Here is a 25,517-nt window from a genome sequence, read left to right on the forward strand (position 1 = left end):
CAGCGTGAAATGGAACCACAGGATCCTCCTTTGGGCCTTTAACTAAAATGTCTGTAAGGTCATCCTGTTGGAATGCAGGTGAAGGTGTAGACCAACCCATGAATTCTATAATCCTTGCCATTAAAATTCTGTAAGGGGTCTCGGCATTTTCCCCTGGGTCTGGTTTGGCAAATTCTATTTCTGGGGAAGTATCTAACCCACTTGCCTCATGTAAGGATTCTCAATAGTCCTTTAACCTATTTTCCTCAGAGGTAAATTCCTCTGGTTCAGGTGTTTTAGTTCTCTGCAACCCAAAGGGTCTTTCTTGATCCGAATCCTCCCCTTCATAAATTGAAGACAATGGCTTAAATCCCATTTCCAGAGTAGAAGGGGCCAAATTTGTCATAATTGGTTGAGAAAACGTCATCGTCGAGGATGTTAAAGGCTTCGAAAACACCGAAAAAGGCGTCGAGAATATCGGAAGAGGCCTCGAAGAGCTCGAGAGGATCAGAATCCTACTCGAGGTTGTCGATGACATTCTCGAAGTCGTGTTAGAGGCCCTGGGTATGACCACTGGCTGTGAGGTAGTGACGGCCGTGGGTTTGTTATTTTTCGGCGTCAACGATTTCGATCGACCTATGCGTCGATGAGCCCTTCGATAATGGCGTCGATGACGCAGATTTATGCGTCAAAGGGACTTTCGACAATGGCGTCGATGGCACAGTGCCTTTGCTCGAGGGTTTGCGACGCTCTTGAGTAGTTTCTTTCGCCGGGTGCAACGACTCGCAGTGTTTCGATTTTTCGGGTCTTTCACCCAGGGTATCACCCTCAGCTGTCTTCGAGGGGGTCGAGGTCGCTTTCTCGAAGACGCTAAGCATGCTTTTACGGGATTCCTCCCACTCAGCCGGAGAGCTATGTTTTGTGGGGCAGGTGACTCTTTCCGGGGAAACAGAGAAGACGAGGAAGGGGATCTTCGACGTCTATTACTTGAATGGTTGGATCTCGAAGAGTGGTGGGAACTGCTTCGAGACCTAGAACGAGAAGGTTTCCTGTGTCGGCGAGGAGACGAATGTCTCGACTCTGCCGAGGAAACTTTCTAAGGAGTTTTAACTGTCTTACCTCTCTCTCTCAAGCTTCCCCTTACGCTCCTTCAAGGCTTTCGCCGTCATGGACATGCAGTCCTCGTACTCCGAACATTGGTGCTCTGATCCCAGGCACCACAAACAGATCCTGTGAGGGTCTGTCAATGACATTTTCTTTCCACAGTCTCGACATTTTTTGAAGCCGGACCGTGGAGTCGTCGGTTCGGATGAGGAAGCCATCGAGTAAGAGTTGGTATTCGAGGAATAATGAAGAATATATCTGACTAACGAACTGAGCAACGCAATTCCGAGGCCCAGGAAGCACGGAAAACAGAACTGAGCAACGGACGCTGCGCAAGTCTATTTATACGCATGATGACATCTGCGCCGATACGCAGGCTGTCGAGGGACATCGACTCGAGGGACGTCGACGCGCAGCGCCCTCTACTGAAGAAAAAAAAATTCCGAGGCCAGCAAGCTGGAGATGATCCATCAAGATAATACGTCGGAGGACACAATCCCTTCAAAACAATTAAAACAAAGGAACAAAGCCTTTTTTCAGGTGGCATATGTATAATCCATTTTGTGTTGCCCCGAAACACCATCTTTTACTAGGCCTGAAGATAATTTCTGAAAGTGTGTCTCTCCACCTGTCCCGAGTCCGGCATCCCCCCCTCCGCCTCCTGTCAGCTCTGCGCAAATCAATTTCTCACGGAAGTATAGCCATGTACTGTTGCAAATAGTCAGTATAGATTCTCTTCCTATGAGCTCATTGCCCTGTGTGTGACTGGAGCAACGCTCTGGCCTGTGTGCCCATCTGTCTCCACAAACCCGCAAGTGCCCCCCCCCCTTGAGCCCCACCTTTGGAGTCACAGCTCATCGGGTCCAGACCCCTCTACCTCTTTGATGCAGATACACATCTAACCCCTTGCAGTGACCAAGTCGAACACCCACCACAGTCTTGAACCCCTCCACACCATATATTCACTGACGAAATAACATCTGTCGATCTGTATCATGAGGCATCAGGTAGATCAAACACCCCCAAGGTGGGCACCAGAGTTGGGGCTCTGTGGTTTATGAATACTTGGGAGGCAAAGGGCAAACTAACCATCCACATGTTATATGAACTTTATAAGCACCTAGTAGTAGCAGGATAGCCACTAGGGCGCCCTCACCCTGCGGAGCTTCGAGCACAGGCTATTGCCAGAAAGAGCTAGATGCGGGGGTGCCTGAGATCCAGGGATGGAGCTGGGCAACAGTTGGGTGTGGGGGGGTAATGTTGGGGAAGGGAGGCGGGAGGGAAGAGGAAAGGGGTGTTTGGGGTGTTTGTAGTTATGGGGAGTTTAAGCTGGGAAACGAGCCTATATAGACTGAGATGGAGGCTAGATCGGGACTGCACTGGTGGGGGGGTGGGAATCAGGGGGGTGGGGAACTCTGATAGGCCATGGGAGACCTTAAAATAATCACGTGGAATGTCAGGGGGCTTAACAGCTATTTAAAGAGGAACAAGGTCATGTTGTACCTGCGTAGACAAAAGATGGAGATCGCACTGTTACAGGAAACTCACCTGACACGGGAAAAGATGGAGATGGTTGCTAGGAAATGGAAAGGGGTTGTGGCGGGTTTGTCATCTCCCGTTTCAACTGTTGCAGGAAGTAGCGGAGACGGATGAAGGGTGGTCATAATGAGGGGACTGGTAGAGAATAGGGAGATAAGCATTGTGAATACATATGCCCCGAATCAAAACACAGCGGCATATTTCAGAACGCTGTGTACCAACCTAAGCGTATGTATGGGGAGTGCAGTGATCTGGGGAGGGGACTTTAATTGCGTGTTAAACCCGAGAGTGGACAAATCAGATGGGAACAGACCCACCCCAGCTGCCAAAGCGTTGCAGACATTACTGGATGACTTTGGCCTGGGAGATGTGTGGAGAACGAGACACCCCCAAGAAAGGCAATACTCTCATTATTCACCCCCGCAGCAGCTACATACGAGGCTGGACTAGGTCTTTGCATCGTCAGAGCTAATTGCAGGGATCACGCAAGCAGAATACAAAGCGAGGGTACTTTTGGACCACTCACCTCTGGTCCTCGGTTGGCAATATTGCCCACCCCTCCCGCCCCGAGAGCAAGGATTCCGACATGGCGCCTCCGAGGCACTTAATGATCCCTTTTTCAGGGAGGATATGAGGGAGGAGATTAAAAATTATTTTGAATTGAATACTGGTAGCGTGGACTCGGCGGGCACATTATGGGAAGCCTTCAAAGATGTGATGAGAGGGGTAGCCATTGCAAAATCTAAAGACCTGCAAAGGGGGGGGGGTGTTGGCTGACCTACAAGAAACAGAACTGGAAAAGGCATTGAAAAAAGGAAGTAACACTAAGGAAGACATGGAAGTGATACTCAAACTGCAGCATGAATGTGAGGGGCACTGGGAAAGACTGTGTAACCTCAACTATAAAAGATATATAGAAAGACAGCATGCGGGAGGGGACAAAACAGGGAGACTCCTGGCGTGGTTAATACAAGAGTGAAACCCCTAGACCCATGATTCGAGCAATAACAAGGGAAGACGGTAGTGCAGCTGACACTCGAGGGAGTTAATCGGGAATTTGCAGATTATTACAGGGTACTATATGGGGATGAGGGGGGAAGGGACCAAGCGACGGTAATAGAAACACTGGAGGATATAGGACTGCCCAAGAGAAGCGCTGAGGAGAGAGGAGCTGGATGCAAAAATTACTTTGGAGGAGAAGAGGTGGTGAGGCAGCTGCCCACTAGCAAGGCTACCAGGGATGATGGACTCCCAAGTGAATTTGATAAAGTATATAAAGAAGAGGTGCTCTCCCCAATGCTAGAAATGTTAAATGAAGCCTTTGAGGTGGGAAGATTACCAGAGTCACTTAGAGAAGCGATCATAATACCGCTTCCCAAACCCAACAAGCCTGGGCATAGCTGTGGCTCCTACAGACCTCTGTCGATGTTGAACCAAGACAGCAAGATATTGACGGCTGCCTTGGCGAACAGACTGCGGAGAGTTATTGGCAAACTAATACACCCTGACCAGACAGGCTATGTCCCGAATAGGAATATAACTCAATCATAGACGACTCCAACGGGTTGTTGAATTGGGGAGCAGGATTGAGGGCGAAATGGCAATTGTGTCTTTGGACGCGGTAAAGGCTTTCGATTCGGTCAAGTGGCAATGGCTGCTGGCGGCCCTGGCAGGCTATGGATTGGGGCCTGGATACATAAGGTGGGCGAAGATGCTATATAGTGAACCTCTGGCCAGGGTCAAAACAGGATCAGTAATATCCGAAAGATGGCAACTTAGTAGAGGCACCAGACCGGGGTGCCCAATGCTCTATATACTAGCCCTGGAGCCCCTCGCAATATACCTCAGACAACAATACGATACTATAGGTATCAAGGTGGGAGGGGATCGACACTTGATCTCCTTATATGCGGATGACTTGCTGCTGTAATTGAGGCACCCGGAGGAAAATCTCCAGTACATCCTGGAAGTGATGAAGGGATATGCGGGGCTGTCTGGTATAGTGGTGAATCCTCAAAAATCTAATATCTTCCCGTTAGGCGGTTATAGGGGAATCCCTGTGGTAAGGTTACCAGTGTTACAAATTCCATGGGCGGTTAGTACTTTCCGGTATCTTGGGATAGACATGTACCACACAGTGGAAGAGGAGCATAGGCACAATACCGAGGTAGCCATTGACACAATCGAGAAGGGTATGAAATTCTGGGTGAAGTTGCCCCTAGTAATGATGGGAAGAGGGGCAATGCTTAAGATGGTGGTCCTACCTAGGCTCCTGCACTATTTTGGGAATATTCCATACCGGATACCCAAGAAGTTTTTCACTAAACTTAACAGCATGTGTAGGGATTTCCTGTGGCATGGTACCCGGAATAGGGTGGCACTATGGAAGCTGCAGAACTTTTAGGAAAAAGGGGGGATATAACTGCCTAATTATGAGGTCTATTATATATCGAGCCAACTGCAGTACATCACCAAATAGCTCTCAGATGAAGTGACCCCCGAATCCAGGTTGTTTGGACATGATTGTGCCCCATTTTACTTGAGAGATGGTCTGGCTGCCCAAGACAGAAATGGAAGAGCGCCCTAAAATGATGCTTGGGTGGAAGATGTGGCGCCGGGCATGCCAGATGATGGAGAAGCCATTCCCATGCTCCCCGCAGGTGCCACTAGTGGCACTAGCAGGGGGAGAAGAGCAGCGAAGGTTGACAATCAGGAACCACTGGGAACCGGTTGGGCTGGTAACAATGGGGGGGACGGGACCATCATAGATTTTGAAGCGCTTGGGGAGGAAACGGGGTTGCATACGGGCCAGTACATTACGTATCACAGAATGGTGCAGAAAATTAGGAGAACATGGCCGGTAACAGTACTGGAAGAAGAACCAGGCGATGTCATAGATACAATTTATTATATAACGGAGGGGGGCACGAGATCTCAAGACTATATGAGATGATGATGATGTCTAAGGTGGGGAAGGAATTAACACAACTGAGACTAGAATGGGAAGCGGAAGCCCAGATGGAGGATGGGCTGTGGGAACGTGCCCAGGGGTACCATAAAAAGGTGTTGAGAAGTGCGAGATTGAAACACATACAACTATATATTACGCACAGGGCATACATGACACCCCAGAGGATATCTAGGTTTGAGAATGCAGGACAACAAGCATGTCCTCAATGCGATGAGGAAAAGGCTGGCATGGTACACATGTTGTGGTCATGCCCGGTCATTGAGTGTTTCTGGGTTAAAGTAACACAGAAACTAGCGGAGAGGGGGGTCAAGATTGTGGTGGGAACAGTATGTGCCTGTTTGCTGGGGGGATTCCCCAGATCACAGAAACTGAAGCATGTGAGTAAATTGAAAGATCTAGCATATGTGCTCACAAAAAGGAGAATTGCCATGGGGTGGAAGACATGCCACAGACCGCGGGTGGAGGTGTGGTGGAAAGAGCTACAGAAATGGGTGGATGCAGAAACCATGGTATGGCAAGAAGCGGGCAATGTAGGAGGAGAGGAGGAGGCGGATACCCTGATGGCCTGGAAACTACTGATAGCAGAGTTGTTTGGGCCAATACAAGGCCTGGCAGAACCTATTGAAGGGGAGACCCTACCACAAGGTGCAGGAACGGAATGAGGACAGTAATAGGCTCGGTATGGAGGAGGGATAAGAGGAGCATTGACCGGAATTAAGCAATGTATAACTGAGCTGTTGATATGTATACTGCAAATTTGGTTTGTATTGTTTGAATAAACCAATAAAAATTGTTTAAAAAAACAAAACTTTATAAGCACCTCCACTAAACATCAGGATTTAGGACGGCTATTCGTCTCTTGCCTTTGGTTCATGTTGTAAGAAAGATTAGTTCGCAATTTGCATCTTGTGAGCCTGACCTTCACCCCTCCAAGAGTGCAGCGGGAGTGACATCCCAGCGACAGCCTATCCGGCATCATCATCTCCTACACATCTTTAATGTATCCATGTGTGCAACCTATGAACCTGTAGTGTTCGCACCTATATGTCTTGTCACTGATGACTGTTTTTACTTTATAATATGCTGCCCCATGTACTGTCAGCAGAGAGCTCTCAGGGCAGCAGAGTTCTCTGTGTGCACAACTTGGCTCATATAAACTTTGTTCAACTTGCAATCCTTCTCCTGGTCTCATTCCCTATTGGGTGTCCATTATTTTGACTTTATTGGTATTTTGTCAAGACATGGCCCATTTACCAGCCAGCCAGCCAGCCAGCCAATCGGGGCTGGGTACATTCAGGCATTCCTAAAGACAAAGGACAGGGGCTGTTCGGGAACCTCCCTCACTTCCTGCCCTTCCAGACACACGGGAGCCAGAGATGGGTTTCAGTAAAGCACCCCGCAAAAGGAAGACAGGGCTCAACCCTGGCTTGGCGCGCAGATTAAAACCCAAGAAAGACCTCACAAACAGAAAATGGTGAAGAAAAGATGACCAGGGCCATTTTGACAATATGGTCACCCATGGGTGCTGTACCGCAGCTGAGGCTTCAGCCTGCGGTAGAAAGGCACAATGGTAGGAAATTTAAACCACTGCCAAAAGCCATTTAAAGTAGAGAGGGTAACATAAAAAATGTTACACGAGTAGGTAGGATAAGGGGGTACTAAGTAACCCCCCAGCACTCCACATAAGATGGTGTGTGCTGGACCTAGAAAGAGAAATGGGTAAGTAAAGTCAATTTCACTTTACCACTCTTGGGAACGGTAGTTCACACAAACCTTATGAGAACTTTGAAGGATTTCTCTGCGACACTGCACTGAAGGTGCCGTTTGTCACCATACAAAAAAGGAGATGCCTACCAAGGTTTTGTCAGACTACAAAAACAAAGGAAACAATCCAAATTAGGTCAAAACACATGAAAGTGAGAAAAAGTTCTGACTCACTCCAGGGTTAAAATTAAAAAAGTCCTCAAGTCCAGCAAAAGAGCTGGGGGTCTCTAAGGTGGGAGGAATTTTGCACAAAAATGAACATTCTACTGAACATCTGCCACTACATCAATCACAGTTGCAGTCTCATTAGAGCCACACTTCCATCCCTGCCACCACATCCGCTTATGGCCACATTTCCATCCGTGCCACTACATCTGCTTCGGTTACTGCATCAGTCACAGCTACAGTCTCATTACAGCCACATTTCCATCCCTGCCACCACATCCGCTTATGGCCACATTTCCATCCGTGGCACTACATCTGCTTCTGTTACTGCATCAGTCACAGCTGCAGTCTCATTACGGCCACATTCCCATCCCTGCCACCACATCCGCTTCTTACTGCATCAGTCAGTGTTCCCATTAGGGCCACATTCCCCATCTATGCCACCTTTCTCTGATGCCCCTCACTTACTTCGTCTCTGGTACAGAATGGAGAACAAATATAAAGAGTGCCACACATGTAAATTCCACAGGCGATGCCAACTATGAATCTGTCCAGTACATGAGTCATTGAGCTTTAAAGACATTCCCCAGCATATAGTATATTTGTGTGGCACCAGGTGGCTTGGGGAGTCAAAAGTAGCTCCTGGTAGCTGTTGTCTAGATGAGCAGGCTCTTCTATGCCATAGCTCCCATCTCCTCTCAATGTCAAACCCAGAAGTGTGCTGTGTGTTCAAAGGGTATTTGTTTCTATGTATAGTTTCATTCAGGATCATAAGGTTTCTTCTTCACTCGGTCCCACGTTCAAATGCGTCGTGTATACACTGCGGTTCAGCAATCGCGCTAAGTGGGTTTGTCATTTTAGAGGAGACAGTGGGACCCTCTGATGGGGCGATGCACCACAGATGGGGAGGAAGAGCCAAATGCACAGGACCGAGTACACAACAACCAGCAGAGAGGCCAACCCATGGGTGAAGGGAAGTGCACAGGGGCCCCGGCAGGGACTGGCAGATCTGCATAACTACTAGTATAAGCAGAGGCACTAACGGGGTGTTTTTTTTGGGTGGGGGTGGTGAGATGTTTGGTGTGGAGAGCAAAAGGCATCTGTAAAGCTATAATAATTGACCGAGAGCCCAACATGTCCAGGGCGTGGATGGCAACATTGGAAGGTGGGAAAAAAGCAAAGGAGAGCCACCATCCCCACAAAGCTAGAGAAGCCCAGGCTGCACCTGGCACTTTCCAACAATGGGAAACTTATGGACTGAAGCCATCCAATCTTTAGTACAGTCTGTCCTGGGAGATGACTAGTCAGACACCGGGAAAAGGGCACAAAGCAAAATGTGTGGCCAGACATGGGAAGATTGAAGGGAAGGGGGTGGTGCGCAGACGCATGCAGAGGCACAAACGCCAGAAAATCAAAAGCTGCCCAATCATGCTCCATAGATTTCTGCCAAAATGAACGAATGTCGCAACCGGACACTGACCAGGAAGGCATCACCATCTTCATATTGAGGGTCACTGGAATTCTTGGCCTGTAAGAGAAGAATGGCACATGTGAGGATGCTACAAGCGACTTGCAAAAGGTTCTTGTTTCGGGAGAGGGGTATACGAACATTGACAAAACAGGGTTCCAACCAAAAGGTAGAGCAGTCTAAGGCTTAAGGGAAGGAGGGAAGGATGTCAGTAAAGTGCATTTAATCCCTATAGCTGCCCAGAAAACAATCCACTTCACTTGTATAGTGGATAATCTATACTTTATCATAAAATCCCAAAATATTTATCAGGTCAATAAGCAGTATAGGTTAAACCTAACTGTCGGGAGTATATTTATTTTTCTTGGTTACCAAAGGTAAAATCAGAGTGGTAAATTTCAAAGTGATCAAAATACCGAAAAGATACCAATTCTTTATCTTTTATTTGGGGGGTCCCCCCAGAGTTAGGTAAGAATTGGTGCAGTCACATTGTGAGACCACACACGACTTATCCGCTTGGTATTTGGTAACCCACCATTTGGTATAGGTCTGTAATACACAAGTTGGTAGGGTGACTGAGCAGCCGGGCATATCTCAAGAGGGGTAAATGTGAGCTGTACAGATATCAGTCAATACAAGCAACCAAGTAACACTTACAACTCAAAGTTTCAATGCATTACTCACCGTAATAGCATTTCTGATGATTGTATCTGCTTAGAATCACATGCTGTGCATAGACTAGCGAGCAGTACACGGAGTTGGAGGTGGGTTGTGAGAAGGCACAGTAGTGAAAAGATGTCTTAGTACTGCTTGTCCCACCTGAGAATCAGACCTAGAATGTTTGTCTAGGCAATAGTGTTTTGTAAAAGGGTGTACATAACTACAGGTAGCCGCTTTGCAAATGAACTCTAGGGGAATGTTTGCAATGAATGCTATGGAAGCCCCAGTGCCCCGAGTAGAGTGCGCTCTAGGCTTGAATGGCAGTTCTCTCTTAGAGAGAAACACGGTGTGATGCATTTGACAATCCACCTTCAGATAGCCGATTTAAAGACGGGATCCCTTTTCAACCAGCTGCCACTGAAACAAAAAACTGCTTTGTCTTCCTCAGTGGTTTAGTTCTTTCCAGGTAAAACACGGCTGCTCTGCGCACATCTAGTGTGTGTAGGCTTCTTTCGGCCATGCTAGTGGGATTCTGGAAGAAAGTGGGTAGTTCGATTGATTGGTTCACATGGAACTTCAAGATGAATGTAGGCGCAAATCTGGGATGAGTGCGCAGAATCACCTCATCCCTGTGGACTGTAACAAAAGGGTCTAGAACTGAAAGGGCCTGTAGTTCGCTAAACCTTCTAATAGAAGTAATAGCCACTAGGAAGGCCGTCTTGTAAGTAAGGTCTTTTAGACTTGCTTTATGTATAGGCTGAAAGTAAGTTCCCATGAGTCTGGTCAAAACCACATTTATATCCCATCCAGGAGCTGGGTGAGAAGAACAAATTATGGTAACGTTCTTTCGATTGGATGGTCCTCCCACATATTCCTCATCTTAGATATATCCTTACCTTCAGCTTTGCTGCATCAGAAAATATTTTCTCTCCACCAGAGGGCGCTCCACTCGAGGCTGCAGCGTCGATGTCCCTCCGCAGCATACGTCGAGCGCCGACGTCATCTGCTGTATAAATGCCTCGAGCCGCACCCGTTGGCCTCAGTTCTGTTTTTTCATATATTGTAGCCAATAATTTGTAGTTAATGGCATGCCTCTTTTGTCCCAAGCCTTAAAAGAACTGAGTGTAAACCACAAACTCTACTGTGGGGTAGGCTGGGAGGGTTGATGAGGAATGCGTGGGAGGAACATCCAATCGAAAGAACGTTACAGTTGGTAAGTCACTTGGTTCTTCGAATGGAGTGTGTCCTCCCACGTACTCCTTATCTTAGATAGACTCCCAAAGCAGTTTTGTATTGGAGGAGGGAGTACAGAGATTTCAATCATGTACAGAATGAAGTACTGATTTAGCAAAGAGACCTCCCTGTGAAGAAGTTGAATCTAGGGCATAGTGTTTTATAAATGTGTGCATGGATGACCAGGTGGCTGCTGCGCAAATATCTTGCACTGGGACACCCCTTTGAAGTGCTGTTGAAGTTGCCATGCCCCTGGGTGAATGAGCCCTCAGCCCATCTGGAGAATCTTTCCCAGCCAATCTATAACATTCAGTTATGGCCAAAATTATCCATCTAGACAAGGTTTGCTTAGTCACTGCCAGCCCCAATTTACGGCCACTGTATCCCACAAAGAGTTGGTCACACTGACATAATCTTGCCAGTCTTGAAATATAGAAACTAAGAGCCTTCCTAGGGTCTAATCTATGAAGCCTTTCCTCCTCCTCACTTGCATGAGGGGGAGGGTAAAAAGCAGGCAGTGTTATTTTTTTTGTGACAGGTGAAAATCTGAGACAATCTTTGGCAAAAGAGAGGGTTTGGCCACAAGAACAACTTCATCTTTGTAAAAGACTGAGGAGGCCTGCTAGAAAGCTCCTGCAACTCACTCACCCTGCGGGCTGATGTAATTGCCACTAGAAGACAATGCATTACTTACCGTGAAAGCATTTCTGATGGTTGTATCTGCTTAAATTCACAGGCTGTGCATAGGTCCGACATCCAGTGGTCACTGCGGAGTATTGCATTTTGTTTTTCGTAGTCGAAAAGGGGACGTCGACAAGGCGTGTCTAACACTATCCCTATAGTGACGTGCGTTGTACCCACAATCCCTCACGCGTCGAGGTCCCTCTGTTTGTATTTTTCTGCCCTGAGGGAGCCTTCTAGACGTGAGTGAGTACAGAAAAGAGAGAAATATAGAAAAGGATGTCTATGTTCCTTCCATCCGAGCGGGGAGGAAGGGTGGGCGCATGTGAATCTAAGCAGATACAACCATCAGAAATGCTTTTACGGTAAGTAATGCATTGTATTCTGATGTTTGTTAATCTGCTTAGAATCACATGCTGTGCATTGACTAGCGAGCAGTACCCGGAGTTGGCGGTGGGTTATGAGAAGGAACAGTAGAGAAAAGTTGTCTTAATACTGCCTGTCCCACCTGGGAGTCAGATCTAGAGTGTGCATCTAGACAGTAGTGTTTTGTAAAGGTGTGCACAGAACTCCAGGTAGCCGCTTTGCAGATGGACTCAAGGGGAACATTTGCAATGAATGCTATGGAAGCCCCAGTGCCTTGAGTGGAATGTGCTCTTGGCTTGAAGGGTAGTTCTCTCTTAGCAAGAGAGAAACAGAGAGTGATGCATTGTACAATCCATCTAGATATAGTGGACTTTGAAACTGCATCTCCTTCTCTTCCTGCTGCCACAGAGACAAAGAACTGATTAGTCTTTCTCAGTGTTCTGGTTCTTTCCATGTAGAACATGACAGCTCTGCGTACATCTAGTGTATGCAGACTTTTTTCTCCCAAGCTGGAAGGGTTTTGAAAGAACGGTAGTTCTATAGACTGGTTTACATGAAATTTCGAGATGAATTTTGGTGCAAACCTTGGCTGTGTGCGTAGAACCACCTTATCCTTGTGAACTGTTACGAAGGGGTCTAGTACAGAAAGAGCCTGTAGTTCACTTACTCTCCTAATGGAGGTGATCGCTATTAGGAAAGCAGTCTTAAGAGTGAGGTATTAAAGAGTTGCCTTGTGCATGAGTTCGAAAGGAGGGCCCATGAGTCTAGAAAGTACCACATTTAAGTCCCATCCGGGAGCTGGGTTAGCTATCGGGGGGTGTATTCTCTTTACCCCCTCCATGAAGGCCTTGATAACTGGGATCTTCCACCACGATACTTTAAGTTGGGAAGTGGTGTATGCAGAAAGTGCCGCCAGGTGGACTTTAATGGAATTGAACACTAGACCTGAATCCAGTAAATGGGTCAAGTACAGAACAATGTGTGGGAGAGCAGTCAACCGGGTTGATGTTCTTACCTCTACACCAGATGACAAATCTTTTCCACTTGCTAGAATAGCAGTGGCGAGTATTAGGTTTTCTGGCTTCCCTGAGGATGTCCATACATCTCTGCGGGAGTTGTAAATGTCCAAATTCTATGATCTCAGGAGCCAGGCTGCTAAGTTCATGGTCTGAGGGCATGGATTGCAGTGTCCTGCCCTTGTCCTGTGACAGCATGTTGTACGGGCAGGGAAGTTTCATTGGGGGAAGATAGGGACATCTCCATCAAGTGAACGAACCATGGCTGCCGGGCCCACATTGGGGCCACTAGTATCATGGTAACCTGCTCCTGGTGCATCTTGTGCACCACTTTGTTGAGAAGGGGAGTCGGGGGGAAAGGCGTAAACAAATTTCCCTGACCATTGAATCGACAGACCGTTCCCCTTGGACTGGTTCTGGGGGTACCTGGAGGCGTAACTTTGGCATTGGGAGTTCTCCAGGGTTGCGAACAGGTCTATATCCGGGAATCCCCATTGCGTGAAGATGTCTAAGACGATGTCTTCGTGCAATTGCCATTCGTACTCTTCGGGCAGGGGGAAGTCTCTGCTGAGTTTGTCTGCTAGCAGATTGAGTTCCCCTGGTACATGTGATAGTAGGAACATGTTGTGTTTGAGAGCCCACTTCCATATATTCTGGGACAGTTGGACAGTCCTGGAGAGTGAGTGCCCCCTTGCTTGTTGAGGTAGTACATGGCTGTGGTGCTGTCTGAGGACCATCACTGTCTTTCCTTGTAAGTGTTCCTGAAAGGCTTTCAGTGCTTTGAACACTGCTAGTAGTTCCAGCAGGTTTATATGCTTGGATGCTAAGCTCGGAGTCCACACTCCGTGAGCAGTCTGATGGGATAGGTGACCCCCCCATCCTGTAAGGGATGCGTCTGTGGTTAGAGTGGCTTCCACTGCGGGTGTGGCAAAAGATTACCCTAATAACAGGTTTTCTTTTGTCCACCACCGTAGCGAGAGAACCAAGGCCTGCGAGACCACCACTAGATCGTCCCATTGTCCGCTGGCCTGACACCACTGGCTGTTGAGCCACTCTTGCATTGGGCGCAGTCGCGCGTGAGGTACCAAATATATACATGACGCCATCATTCCCAGCAAACGCATTGCTTCGCGCACCGTCACCTCTCGACCGGCCACATATTGAGGGATTTGAAACAGCATGTTTTGGACCCTCTCGTTGGAGGGGAAGACGAGGCCGTCCTTTGTTTGAATTAGAGCCCCTATTTGATTTGGCTGGGGTCTAAGCTGGACTTCTTTTCGTTGGAGAAGCCCAGTTGGGACAAAAGGTCTATGGTCTTTTGGGTATTGGAGAAGCATGTTTCGCAAGAATCCCCTGTTATGAGCCAGTCGTCGAGGTAAGGGTATACCGGGATGGATAACCTGCGCAGGTGGGCCGCTGCCACTGCCAGTACTTTCGTGAATACCCTTGGTGCAGATGCTATCCCGAAGGGTAGTACTCTGAACTGGTAGTGTTTGTTCTCTATCTTGAACCTGAGGTATTTTCTGTGCGCTGGCAACATTAAAATATGAAAGTATGCATCTTTCATGTCCAGTGTTGTCATGTAATCCCCCTGTGATAACAGTGGAATTACTTCCTGCAAGGTCACCATACGAAACTTTTGGTGTTTGACAAACTTGTTCGTTGGGCGCAGATCTAATACAGGGCGCATGGTTAAGTCCTTTTTGGGTACAAGGAAGTACACTGAATAAATACATTTTGTTACCTGAGATAGGGGGACAGCCTCTATAGCTTCTTTTTTCAGTAGCTCTTCTACTTCTTGAAGAAGAATAGTGAGGTGTTCCGGTGACATGCGTCGGTTCCGTGGGGGTCTGTACTTCGGGGAACCGTTGAATTCGATGCAGTATCCGTGGGCTATGGTGGATGATACCCAGCGGTCTGACGATATTCCCTCCCATGCTGAAAGGAACGATGTTAGCCGGCCCCCGACCGGTGATGCATGGGAGGGGACCCGAATCTTCGGGTCATTTGTTGGTATTGGGCGTGGAACCTTTGGGGCTGGAGCCGCGACCTCTTCCTTTGCCACGCCGTTGGCCTCTTTGACTGAACTGGGTGTTGCTACCGTGGTTAGAGGGCCAGTTGGTAGCAGAGTAAAATTGCTGTTGGTTTTGCTGCTGGCGTTGGCCACGAAAGGAGCGTCTATTGCCATAGCTGTGCCTGTTAGGGGGCCTAGAAATTTGGTCAAGAGTCTTGATGGTATCAAAATCTTTCTTCGCATGTTCTAGGGCCTCATCAACTGCTTTCCCTAACAGATGTGTTTGTCCTATGGGCTTATTTATCAGGGAAGCCTGGGTTTCCGGCTTAAATCCCGAATTGCGCAGCCAGACATGGCGTTTGAGAAGTATTCCCTGAACCAGGGAACGGCCAGCCGTCTCTGCGGCATCTAAGGAGTTCTTTACGATGCCCTGTTTTACAAGAGTTCCCTCTGAGACTATAGCTAATAGGCGTGAACGCAGGGGTTCTGGTGCGTCCTCTGCTTCGCTGCGCAGCTTGCTCCACTGTGCATCTGCGTAGCTAGCTAGTAGGGAATTGTTATTCGCAATCCTAGTAGAGAAGGCGGCAGAGGTCGTGATTCTCTTCCCAAGTGCGTAGAGCTTCTTGCCCTCCTTGTCAGGTGGTGCCTCACTAGTGGATAGTGGTACCCCCGCCCTCTTTCTTGTATTAGTAAATACGAGGGAGTCCGGAATAGAATGTCCTCTGATGTACAAAGGGTCAGAGGACGAAGAGCTGAAGAGCTTTTCTATCCGAGGGTTGACTCCTCTGACTAAGGCCGGAATGGAAAGGGAAGGAGTTATTCGTCTCTTTATAGAAGCCAGGAGCGGAATAGACTGACTAACAGGGGCTTTTTCTTTAATAACTCTCTCTACAAGTCTATGTTAGGAAGAGTCTCCCCTATGTCTATTTCAAAATGCGCTGCTGCCTTGCGCAATAGTGCATTAAGTGAAGGTTGGTCATCTATGGGAGAGGTGTTTCCAATAGGTGAATCCTTGGGAGGAGAAGGGTGAAAGACATCAGGGTCTGAATGCACTGATGGGGATTGCCAAGGCTGTACTGATGGGGATTGCCAGGGCTGTGAGGTAGCTATATCTTCTTCAAAAGCTCCTGCACTAGTGTAAGGATCTTCTTCAAACCCCTCCTCCTCATGTTCTTCCTCTCCACCCAAACACTCATCTTCCTGGAGGTATTGCTCCTCTTCAGTGAGGTCATATGCGTCTGTAGAAGGGGGAAACAGCCTAGGAATCTTGACCCTAGGGTAATCCTGGGGCCATTCTCTTGGTCTTTTGGGTGTGGGTGGGTTTTGGCTTCCCAAAAACCTTTCCATTTTCTCCATACAAGAGTGGAGTCTTTCAAGGGTCTCATGGGGGACCCCTGAATAGTCTAGAGGGGGGAAATCAGTGTCTTTACCTTCAAAACGCTTGGAATGCTCCCACAACGTCGAAGAAATGTTTCCGTCGCCCTCTGAAAAGCCCTCCGGTAGTTCAGAAGTGCCCTTAGATGAAGGGGGTAGTTCCTGGCTACTTTTGCGCTTTTTCGGCGTTTCCATAGCTTTTTGTGCGGTATTCGACGTTTGTTTCGTCGTCCGCTTACGCTTGTCTTCAGAAACAATTCTCGCCAGGCTCTCGACAACGAGTTCGTCAGTAGAGGGCTCTGGTGTCGACGTTGCCTGCGTTACGCGTTGTTCCTCGACGGCCGCTCTATGGAGCGTTACGTCGGATGATTTTGAGGTAGCGCCCGTGTTCGATGAAAGCCCAATCGCTGGTCGCGGCTGCGTTTGCGGGTGGGGCTTGAGACCCTTACGGTCTAAGGTAGACGCCGGAGTGCCCTGCGTCCCCTTCGGCGCTGATGGATCCTTCGTCTTCGACGAAGAAGAGCCGTGGGTTGTGTGCTTAGGCCTATGGGGTCTATGTGCGTCCTTGTCGCCGGGGTGTTCATCCCCATAAGCAGGGCGTGAGCCGAGCCCGTCGGGGCCAGGGAAGGACGTCGAGGAGCGCGAGCGCTCCTTCTGGGGGTTAATGACTTCCGTAACGGACGTCGAGTTATCACCCTCCTCGTCACTTTCTGTAACAGCGGCGGCGGGTGAGGAAACTGACTTCGACATAGTGTAGTCCGCCCAACTCTTAACTTTCCGTTCTTTAAGAGTTCTTGGTTTCAAGAGCTTACAGGCCGCGCAGCTGTCCTCTTTATGATCGAGGGGCAAGCAACGATTACAGAGCTTGTGTTTGTCCTTCCAAGTGTATTTGCCCCTACAGCGTGGGCAAAACTTAAAAGGTGTCCTCTCCATAGCTGAGGCAATAACTGGTGATAACAACCCCAAGGGAAAGATAGGGGAGAAAGAAAGACATTCTTGAAGAGAAGATAAAAGTTCGAACCCCCACTCTCCCTACTGTATGTTGGCCGGCGAGGCCTGGCCACGTGTTCGGCAGCGCCGAAGGATCTCCTCCGTCTCTTCCCCTCTGTCGAAAACTTGCTCGGCGGAGAAACAGCTTCACAGCTAACGTCGAGGGGAGGGATCTTTAACAATAAGTATAAATTAAGGACCGAGGTCCGTAGTAAGTGTTTGCAATGTCTCTCTAGGAGCTCCGCGTAAGGCGACCATAAGCTGGGCGGAAAAAAACAATCTGAGGGACCTTGACGCGTGAGGGATTGTGGGCACAACGCAAGTCACTATAGGGATAGTGTTACAGACACACCTTGTCGACGTCCCCTTTTCGACTACGAAAAACAAAATGCAATACTCCGCAGTGACCACTGGATGTCGGACCTTTGCACAGCATGTGATTCTAAGCAGATTAACAAACATCAGAAGTATGGTTTTTAAAGTAAGGAGCCTTGGACAAGAATGTAAAGGCTCAAACAAGATGCATGTGAGGAACTTTAATACTAAGCTGAAGTCCCATACAGGTACTTGAAAAGGTATTGCAGGAAAACCATTATTAAGACCTTTTAAGAAGACCTTTTAAGAATTGTGCAATCAAAAAGGTATTTTGAAGTAAGATTCTTCCTCTGAGGAGTGCTTAAATATGGATAGCGCTGCTAAATAACCCTTTATCGTGCCAACCTAGAGCCCCAGATTGGGGTATATAGCAGAAAAGACAATATTGCAGAATATTACACTGAAAAGGGCCACATTGTTATCTCTGCACCAGTTACTGACCTTGTTCCAACAGATTTAGTTGCTGGCCTTCTGGCCAAAAGCACAATCTCCATAACGTCATCCGGAAGGTCCCAATCCTTGTATCTCAGCCTCTCAGAAGCCATGCATGAAGGTTGAGTGTTTTGACCTCTGGATGGAGAACTCGGCCTTCCTCTTGTGAGAGCAGGTCCTCCCGTTGTGGAAGACGTAATGGAGGACAGATGGCCATGTCCAGAAGGTCCGGGTACCACGTTCTCGTGGCCCAATGGGGGGACAATTAGGATCATGGTTTTGCTGAACCTCCTTAGCCTCCCGATTACTTGAGGGATCACAGGTACTGGAGGAAACGCGCAAAGGAGTGGAAATTCCCAGACCACCACAAACATGTCTCCTAGAGCTCCTCTCGGAGGAAAGTCCCTTGAGCAGTACAGTTCGCGACCAGTGTCCACAGGAAGTGCGAACAGATCCACTTGAGGGGTTCCCCAAAGGGCGAAGATCTCTTGAAGGACTTCCTGAGCTAGTTCCCACTCGTGTGAGACTGTGCTCTGCCTGCTCAGAGCGTCCGCCGCTGTGCGTTGCTCTCCGGCTAGCTGAAGCGCCGACAGATTCCTTCTTGTATTGCCCAGAGCCACATTGCCTCCCTACACAGTGGTAGTGACCCTTGTTAGGGAGAATTCTCTGTTTAGGCTGAATTTCCTAACCTAGTGAGTCCCCCAGTAGCTTTGCTGGATTTTAGGGGTTTATTTTTTTTCTCCTGCCAAGAGTGAGGCTCTTTTACCCTCACTCTTGGGCATGATTTGAGTGTTTCTTTGAATCTAGATGTGTTTAATGGGCTATGGGGTCTTTTACTCCATAGGGCTTCATGTGTTTTTGTGATGTGTGTTACACAGCACCCTCAGTGCAGTGACACAGGGGTGTCATAGTGACCCCCCAGTATAGACTCCATACCGTGGGACCGACTACTGTCTCCCAGGGCATGTAAAGTCACCATTGACTTTACTAGTCTTAAATTCTGAACAGAACCAGTACAAACCATCATATTGTGGATGTACTGGCTGGGGCAATTTAATTGCCCCGGGGTCTGTTAGTCGAGGGGGCACGTCTCCGTCCCCCCTGATCGAGTTTTGGCTGGTGGCAGTGGATACTACTTTTTATATTCAACCGCGAATATTTTCTTATGGGATTTCCCATTGTTTTAGGCTACTATCTTTATTTACGGTAGCCTCGAACATACCGCCTGTTTATTCAATTATTATTAATTGTCCGGTTGATATTTTTTTGCCAAAACTCAGTTCTAAAATGGCGTTCGTCTTCTCTTCTGTGACTCCAACCCAAGTCGAGCCCTTTGTTCCACTTTTTGGCGGGCTTCTCCACAGAAGCCCTCCAAAGTGGTGCCACTCTGTCTGGGGTACTTAGGAGGGGAGGAAGGAAATTTAGGCACCCTGGACTGAGTTGCCTAGGCAACTCAAGTCGCACTCCATCCTGATTGGCCCAAGTGGTGACCACCACTTAGCATGTTTGAGTGACAGCTAGGCTGAGTGAATGGGGGTTTGCTGCATAAAAGCAGGGCTTCGGGGACTAGAACTTCAGAAGTCGCCACAGGACCTAAGAATCCGACGAGGGAGAGGCTGAGCCGACCTACCACGACACCACCACCGGTGGAGCCCTGCTGGACTGCCTCACCACTTTTCCCAACGACAGAGGAGATCTCCCGCCGGAGAGTCTTCTTCCTTTGACTGGTGGGGATAACCAGTTTCACCGTCTTTTCGTTTTCCCGGCGTACCTCGTGGCCGCCTTGCCCGTGCCAAGCACCCCGGCAACCGGGATACCACGTTTTACCACGACCGCAAAACAAAGGTACCACCTTTAACCGGAAAACTCCGCGGCTGGTTTCTTCCCTGGTAGTGCAACGACCTTCATCTTTCCTCCAAGTCGAGATCTTCTCTTCCCCTGGAAGACGCAACTTGCACCCCCTACCAGGAACAACTGCCACTGCTGGAGGATCCTTCCCACTTAAGGTACCGTGTCCCGCCTGGCTTCCCTTGCTACCGACTGTACGGGGTAGATTTAGCCCACGGCTTTCGAACCTGGGTTAGCCTGGGTGTATTTGTGCTCTGCTCTCTCTAAGAGTGGGCCCAGCCTTTGGACTTTGGCTCACCAGTGACTTTTGCTCTTCTGTCTTGCTAATAGTGTTCCTGAATCTTAGAGTGGTGTACCTTTCCATATTCTGTCTTTTTCCCTCCCTTTCTCAAACTTATTGGAGTGCAATCTAGTTAAGCGCTCACCTCTGTATGAAAATAAGTGGTGTTTTACTGTGACTTATCTGATAAGGAAAAAGGGGTGTATATATTATAATAGTAAATGTGTTTAGAATATTTTATAACAAGAGTGCTGGAGTGTTTCAACCGTGTGTTTTTAAATAAATAATTATATACTTTGATACCAAAGCTCTGGTCAGTGTTTGCTTGTATTGTTGTATCTGAGTGCCTATTGTGTATACTTTGCATACTGCCTAACTCTTCTTGAGGGAAGTCTGACTGCTCAGCCACAGCTACCAGGTAAATCTGGGTGGTACAGACTGCTACCAAGTGGGTTTACTGCCAACACCTGTAGTCTTAAATCTTTTGCAGTGGTCCCTAAGGGAACTGTACAGGTTTCTGCCTAACAACCCTACTCCTCTCATGTTGAGGTAGTACATGGTCACCGTGTTGTCCGTCATTATCAGGACATTCTTTCCCCATACAGAGAGCAGGAAGTCCTTCAGCGCTAGTCTGATTGCCTTCAGCTCCAATAGGCTGATATGTAGTTTGGACTCCGATGGAGACCAAAGACCGCTGATTGTCAACTTGTTGTGTGAGCTCCTCATCCTGCGAGTGAGGCGTCCGTTATCTCCGGCCATGGTTGCCAAAAAGATTCGCCCTTGAGGATGTGTTTTCTGCAAGCCCACCTACATATTGAGGGATCTGAGAAAGCATGTTCTGAACCCTCTCTGGGTGGAAGACAAGACCCTCCTTTGTCTGAATCAGAGTACCTAGGAATTGTTTGGCTTGACTGGGGTCTAAGCTGGATTTCTTCACGTTGATTGAGAATCCTAGACTGAATAGAAGGTCTATTGTCTTCTGCGTATTTCTTAGGCATGTCTCGTAAGAGTCCCCTGTTATGAGCCAGTCATCGAGGTAAGGGTAGACAGAACGGATAGTCTGCGCAGGTGTGCTGCTGCCACTGCCAGGACCTTCGTAAACACCCTTGGCGCTGAGGCAATGCCGAAGGGGAGTACTTTGAACTGATAGTGCTTGTCCTCCATGACCTTTAAGTATTTTCTGTGCGCCAGCAACATTGAAATATGAAAGTATGCATCTTTCATGTCCAATGTTGCCATGTAATCCCCGTTTCAACAGTGGAATTACTTCCTGCAGAGTTGCCATACAAAACTTTTGAGGTTTGACAAATTTGTTTGCTGGTCGCAATTCTAGTACAGGGTGCATGGTGAAGTCCTTTTTGGGTACAAGGAAGTACACCGAATAAATACCCTTGTTTACCTGAATACTAGGGACTGCTTCTATGGCATCTTTTTCCAGAAGTGCTTCGACCTCTTGCTTCAGGATTCTCAGATGATCTGGCGTCAGGAGTCTTGTCTTAGGCGGTCTGAACTGTGGAGGCCAGGCAAATTCTACACAAACCCATGGGCGACCGTCTTTAGAACCCACTGGTCTGAAGTAATCCCCTCCCATGCCGAAAGGAAAGATGTTAAGCGCCCCCAGACAAGTGCGACATCGGCGGGCACCTGCATCCGTAGGTCACTTCTGACCAGAGGCTGCAGTACCCCTGGATTTAGGGCCTCTGCCTTTGCCCTTCCCATGTCGCTGACCCATAGGTGGATAGTTGGCGGAGGTGCTGGATGCTTGACTTGAGTTCCAGTTGTTTCCCGTGTTGTAGATGTTTTGGGCGGAACGGGATTGGCCTCGAAAGGACCGTCGGGAACCATTTCCCCTCTGGGGGGAGGTTTTATGTGATCTGTTGCAGGGACTTAAGAGTCTCATGCACTATTTTGGCAGTCTCCAGAGCTTTGTTGACTGCTTTACCAAAGAGATTTGACTCTTAGATAGGCGTGTTAATAAGAGCAGCTTGGGTCTCCGGCTTGAAGCCCAAGTTTCGGAGCCAAGCGTGCTGTTTAAGCAGTGTGCCCTGAGCCAGGTATCTTCCTGCTCAAACATTTTGGTTGACTCGTCTACCCTTGGCCACGATGACGAGTAATTTGGTTTTTGCGGTTTCAGATACCTCCTGGAGACCTTCTTGTATAAGGTTCCATTGCGCGTCGGCATAACTGGCAAGAAAAGTGGTGTTTGCTATGTGCGTGGTAAAGGCAGCTGCCGTGGTAATGCATTTACCCAAGGCATATAATCTTTTCGACTCCTTATCGGGAGGTGCCTCTCCCGTAGCAAGGGGTACTCCCACCTGTTTCCGGGTGGTGGTAACTACTAGGGAATCGGGGGTGGCATGGCTTTTAATATATTGGAGGGTCAGTAGGCGATGGCCGAAATAATTTCTCCACCCTTGGAATGACTACCCTGGTCTGGGCTGGTGTGACAGGAGAAGGAGCCAGTCTCCTTTTAATGGCATTTAGGAGATGAATGGCTTGACTGGAGGAGTATTTTTCTTTAAGAATGTCCTCCACGAAATCTTGTTCAGGTATGGCTTCTTGGGTGGCGATCTGAAAGTGATCGGCTGCCTTCCTTAAGATTGCATTAAAGGCCATCTGATCGTCTATAGGTGTAGCTTGGCGGGCCGGGGTGGAAAGAGGAGTCCACACACAGGACATCTGTGTCCTGATTGTGATTAGAGAGTGCCCATGGCATCATATCAACTTGAGTGTCCTCCCAGTTGTCCGTTGCATCCGCCTGTCATCTGCAATAGTCTTGTAGGAAGGTATTCTCTTCTCCCTCATCATAAATATATTGATGTGTCCATTTGAAATTCGTCCTCAGGGTGGCCAGAAATGAAATGGTCCTGAGAAGATTCCAAATTTCCAGTTGACACAGAAAGGAGGATCCTCTCGAGGTCTCTTGGGTGTAGGGTGCACTGAAAGTGACAATCCTTTCCAGGCAGTCCATGCACCCTTCAAATGTTTCCTTGGTCCATTTAGATGAACCAGAAGGTGCAAATGGTGGAACATCATAATTTTCTTGCCTTTGGCTCTGAAATGTATTGGTAATAGTGCTAAAAGGCTCCCGACTATCCTTCTAGTCTACGCGAGCATCGTTGTGCTGTGGTGCGTCTTCAGGAGTGTCCGTGGCATGCTCCATGCATTTCGACGATTCCTTAGGCATCAACCCCACTGCCGAAGTGATCCTCGCAATGCTTTCGGCGATGTCCGGCGAATCGGGGCATACCGTAGGCCTAGCAGTAGGAGGCGAGGTAGGAGGCCTAGCAGTAGGTTTTTCACCTATCGATTGACTAGAAAGCCTAACGGTAGATTTTAGTCCTACTGGGGCCTTAGGGGTCGTAAGAGCTTCAGACGAGCGCGCCTCGGCGGCCAAATGTGATTTTGAGGTAGCGCCCTTAATTTTAGAAGGCCCAGTCACAAGACGCTGCTGCGAATGCGGGGAAGGCTGTTGATCTGCAGGATCAGATTATTCCGTCGAGTCGAAATGGGTGAAAGCGCCAACAGGACCGCCGAAAATTTAAACTGTCGAAATTGGGGAAGGGGTGCGTTTAGCACGTGTTTTATGTATGCCCCCATTGCCGGGTGTTGTCCCCGTAGCGTGACTTGTGTCAGGACCTAGAAGGGTACGTCGTAAGGTCCATGGCATCCGGTACAGATGTTTGGTCATCACTAGTGCCCCCGTCACTTTAGGAGGGTGCAGAGGTGGGGGAAGAAGATCTAATCCGCAACATGCCGTAGGCGGCCCACTGCTTAACGCTACCCTCCTTAAGTGTTTTGGGTCGAAAGAGTCTACAAGCTGTGCACCGCGCTTCGTCGTGGTCAAAGGGCAGACAATTATTTCACTTATCGTGTTAGTCTTTCCACGGGTATCTACCCCGCAAGAGGGGCAAAACCTACATGGTGTCCTTTCCATAGCGAAAGGTAATAAATCTGATGACCAGACCTAGAGGGTAAAGAGGGGGAAAGAGGAGAGACATAGCCAAAGATATGACCAACCCGACCCCACTCTGCCTACTGTGTAGGCCGGCCAGAGGGCCCAGCCACGTGGACGACTGCCGCCGGATCTTAGGCGTCTAGGTCCACCGCCGTCGAAGGTTCATGCAGTCTTCATCGTAGTATTTGAAGCACAGTCGAAGTGACTTTAGAGGAATAAACCGACAAAGTCGGTAGACAAGGATAAACAATGTCTTATGTAGAGCTCTGCAATAGGGCGACCAGTATCTAAGCGGGGAGAAAAAAACAATCTGGGGGACCTCTGCACGCGAGGGATTTTGGGTAAACTACACGTCACGATAGGGATAGTGTTACAGACACGCCTATGCAGACGTACCCCTTTCGGTCCCCGAAAGACCAGATGCAATACTCTGCGGTTACCACTAGATGTCGGACCATATGCACAGCATGTGATTCTAAGCAGATTAACAAGCGTCAGAAATGTATTTACACATACGTTTTAGTTTAGCATTCTTTAAAAAGGGCAATTGTTTTCAACAGTCAAGCAAACTTTGGAATCACTTTACAAAGTCAATAAAGTTGGTGAATACTCTTTGGATATGCAAACACATTTCTCCTACACCCTGAAATGACTTCAATAACAAGGATAGTATTGCATTTCCTTCCCACTCTCCCCCCTTCCTTCCTCATCTATGTCTTAGCTCTTGCACTATCTGAAATGTCGTCAGGCCGAGTATGATAGTTAATTTCACATCCTTACTGTTCATGGCCTGTAAGAATTTGGTTGTATTTTCCCTTGTTCCCTCCCTTGCCTTGAAGCACTTTGAAACACATTGTGTATAGGCGTGATATAAATAAAATATCATATATCATAAACACCAATATACTTTTAGACTCTGGGTTCAGGAAGGGTTGAGGAAATAGAAATGTTAGAACATACTTAAACAGGAAGACAGTTTGAATCCTTTCCCAGCAGTAAAGGTTTTCAGCACATTACAACCTATCAAGGGACAAGCAATGCCAAAGTCAATAGACCAGAAGGGTGCTTTTAAGGGAGCCTAGACAGCCAAAGTCAATTGGATTCAGTCGGAAGATTCTGATGCACATCTTGGATAAAAGTCTTTCACAAAGTCAGATACTTCAAAAAATGATCACTAGAAAAGGAGCACAAGGTGTTAGGCCTGTGCAAGGGGAGTTGAGCCAAACTGAAAGTTAAGCAAGTGCACTTCTCAAGTGAGAAAGCACGACTTAAGGCAAGAAGTAGCCCAAACCTAAAAAGT

The 25,517-nt window shown here is 48.1% G+C and overlaps 1 protein-coding gene across 1 annotated transcript in view; it reads right to left on the reverse strand.

The window, feature by feature from the left end:
• The window catches only part of LYPLA2 (lysophospholipase 2), a 350,809-nt gene that overhangs the window by 153,347 nt on the left and 171,945 nt on the right, over positions 1–25,517 (reverse strand). Inside the window, exon 5 of the mRNA XM_069622386.1 lies at positions 9,003–9,050. Coding sequence (XP_069478487.1) covers positions 9,003–9,050 — 48 coding nt within the window. The remainder of the gene's footprint in view (positions 1–9,002; positions 9,051–25,517) is intronic.

This window comes from Ambystoma mexicanum, chromosome 11 (genome assembly GCF_040938575.1).
Source record: "Ambystoma mexicanum isolate Mex_15411 chromosome 11, UKY_AmexF1_1, whole genome shotgun sequence".
Taxonomy (NCBI): Eukaryota; Metazoa; Chordata; class Amphibia; order Caudata; family Ambystomatidae; genus Ambystoma; species Ambystoma mexicanum.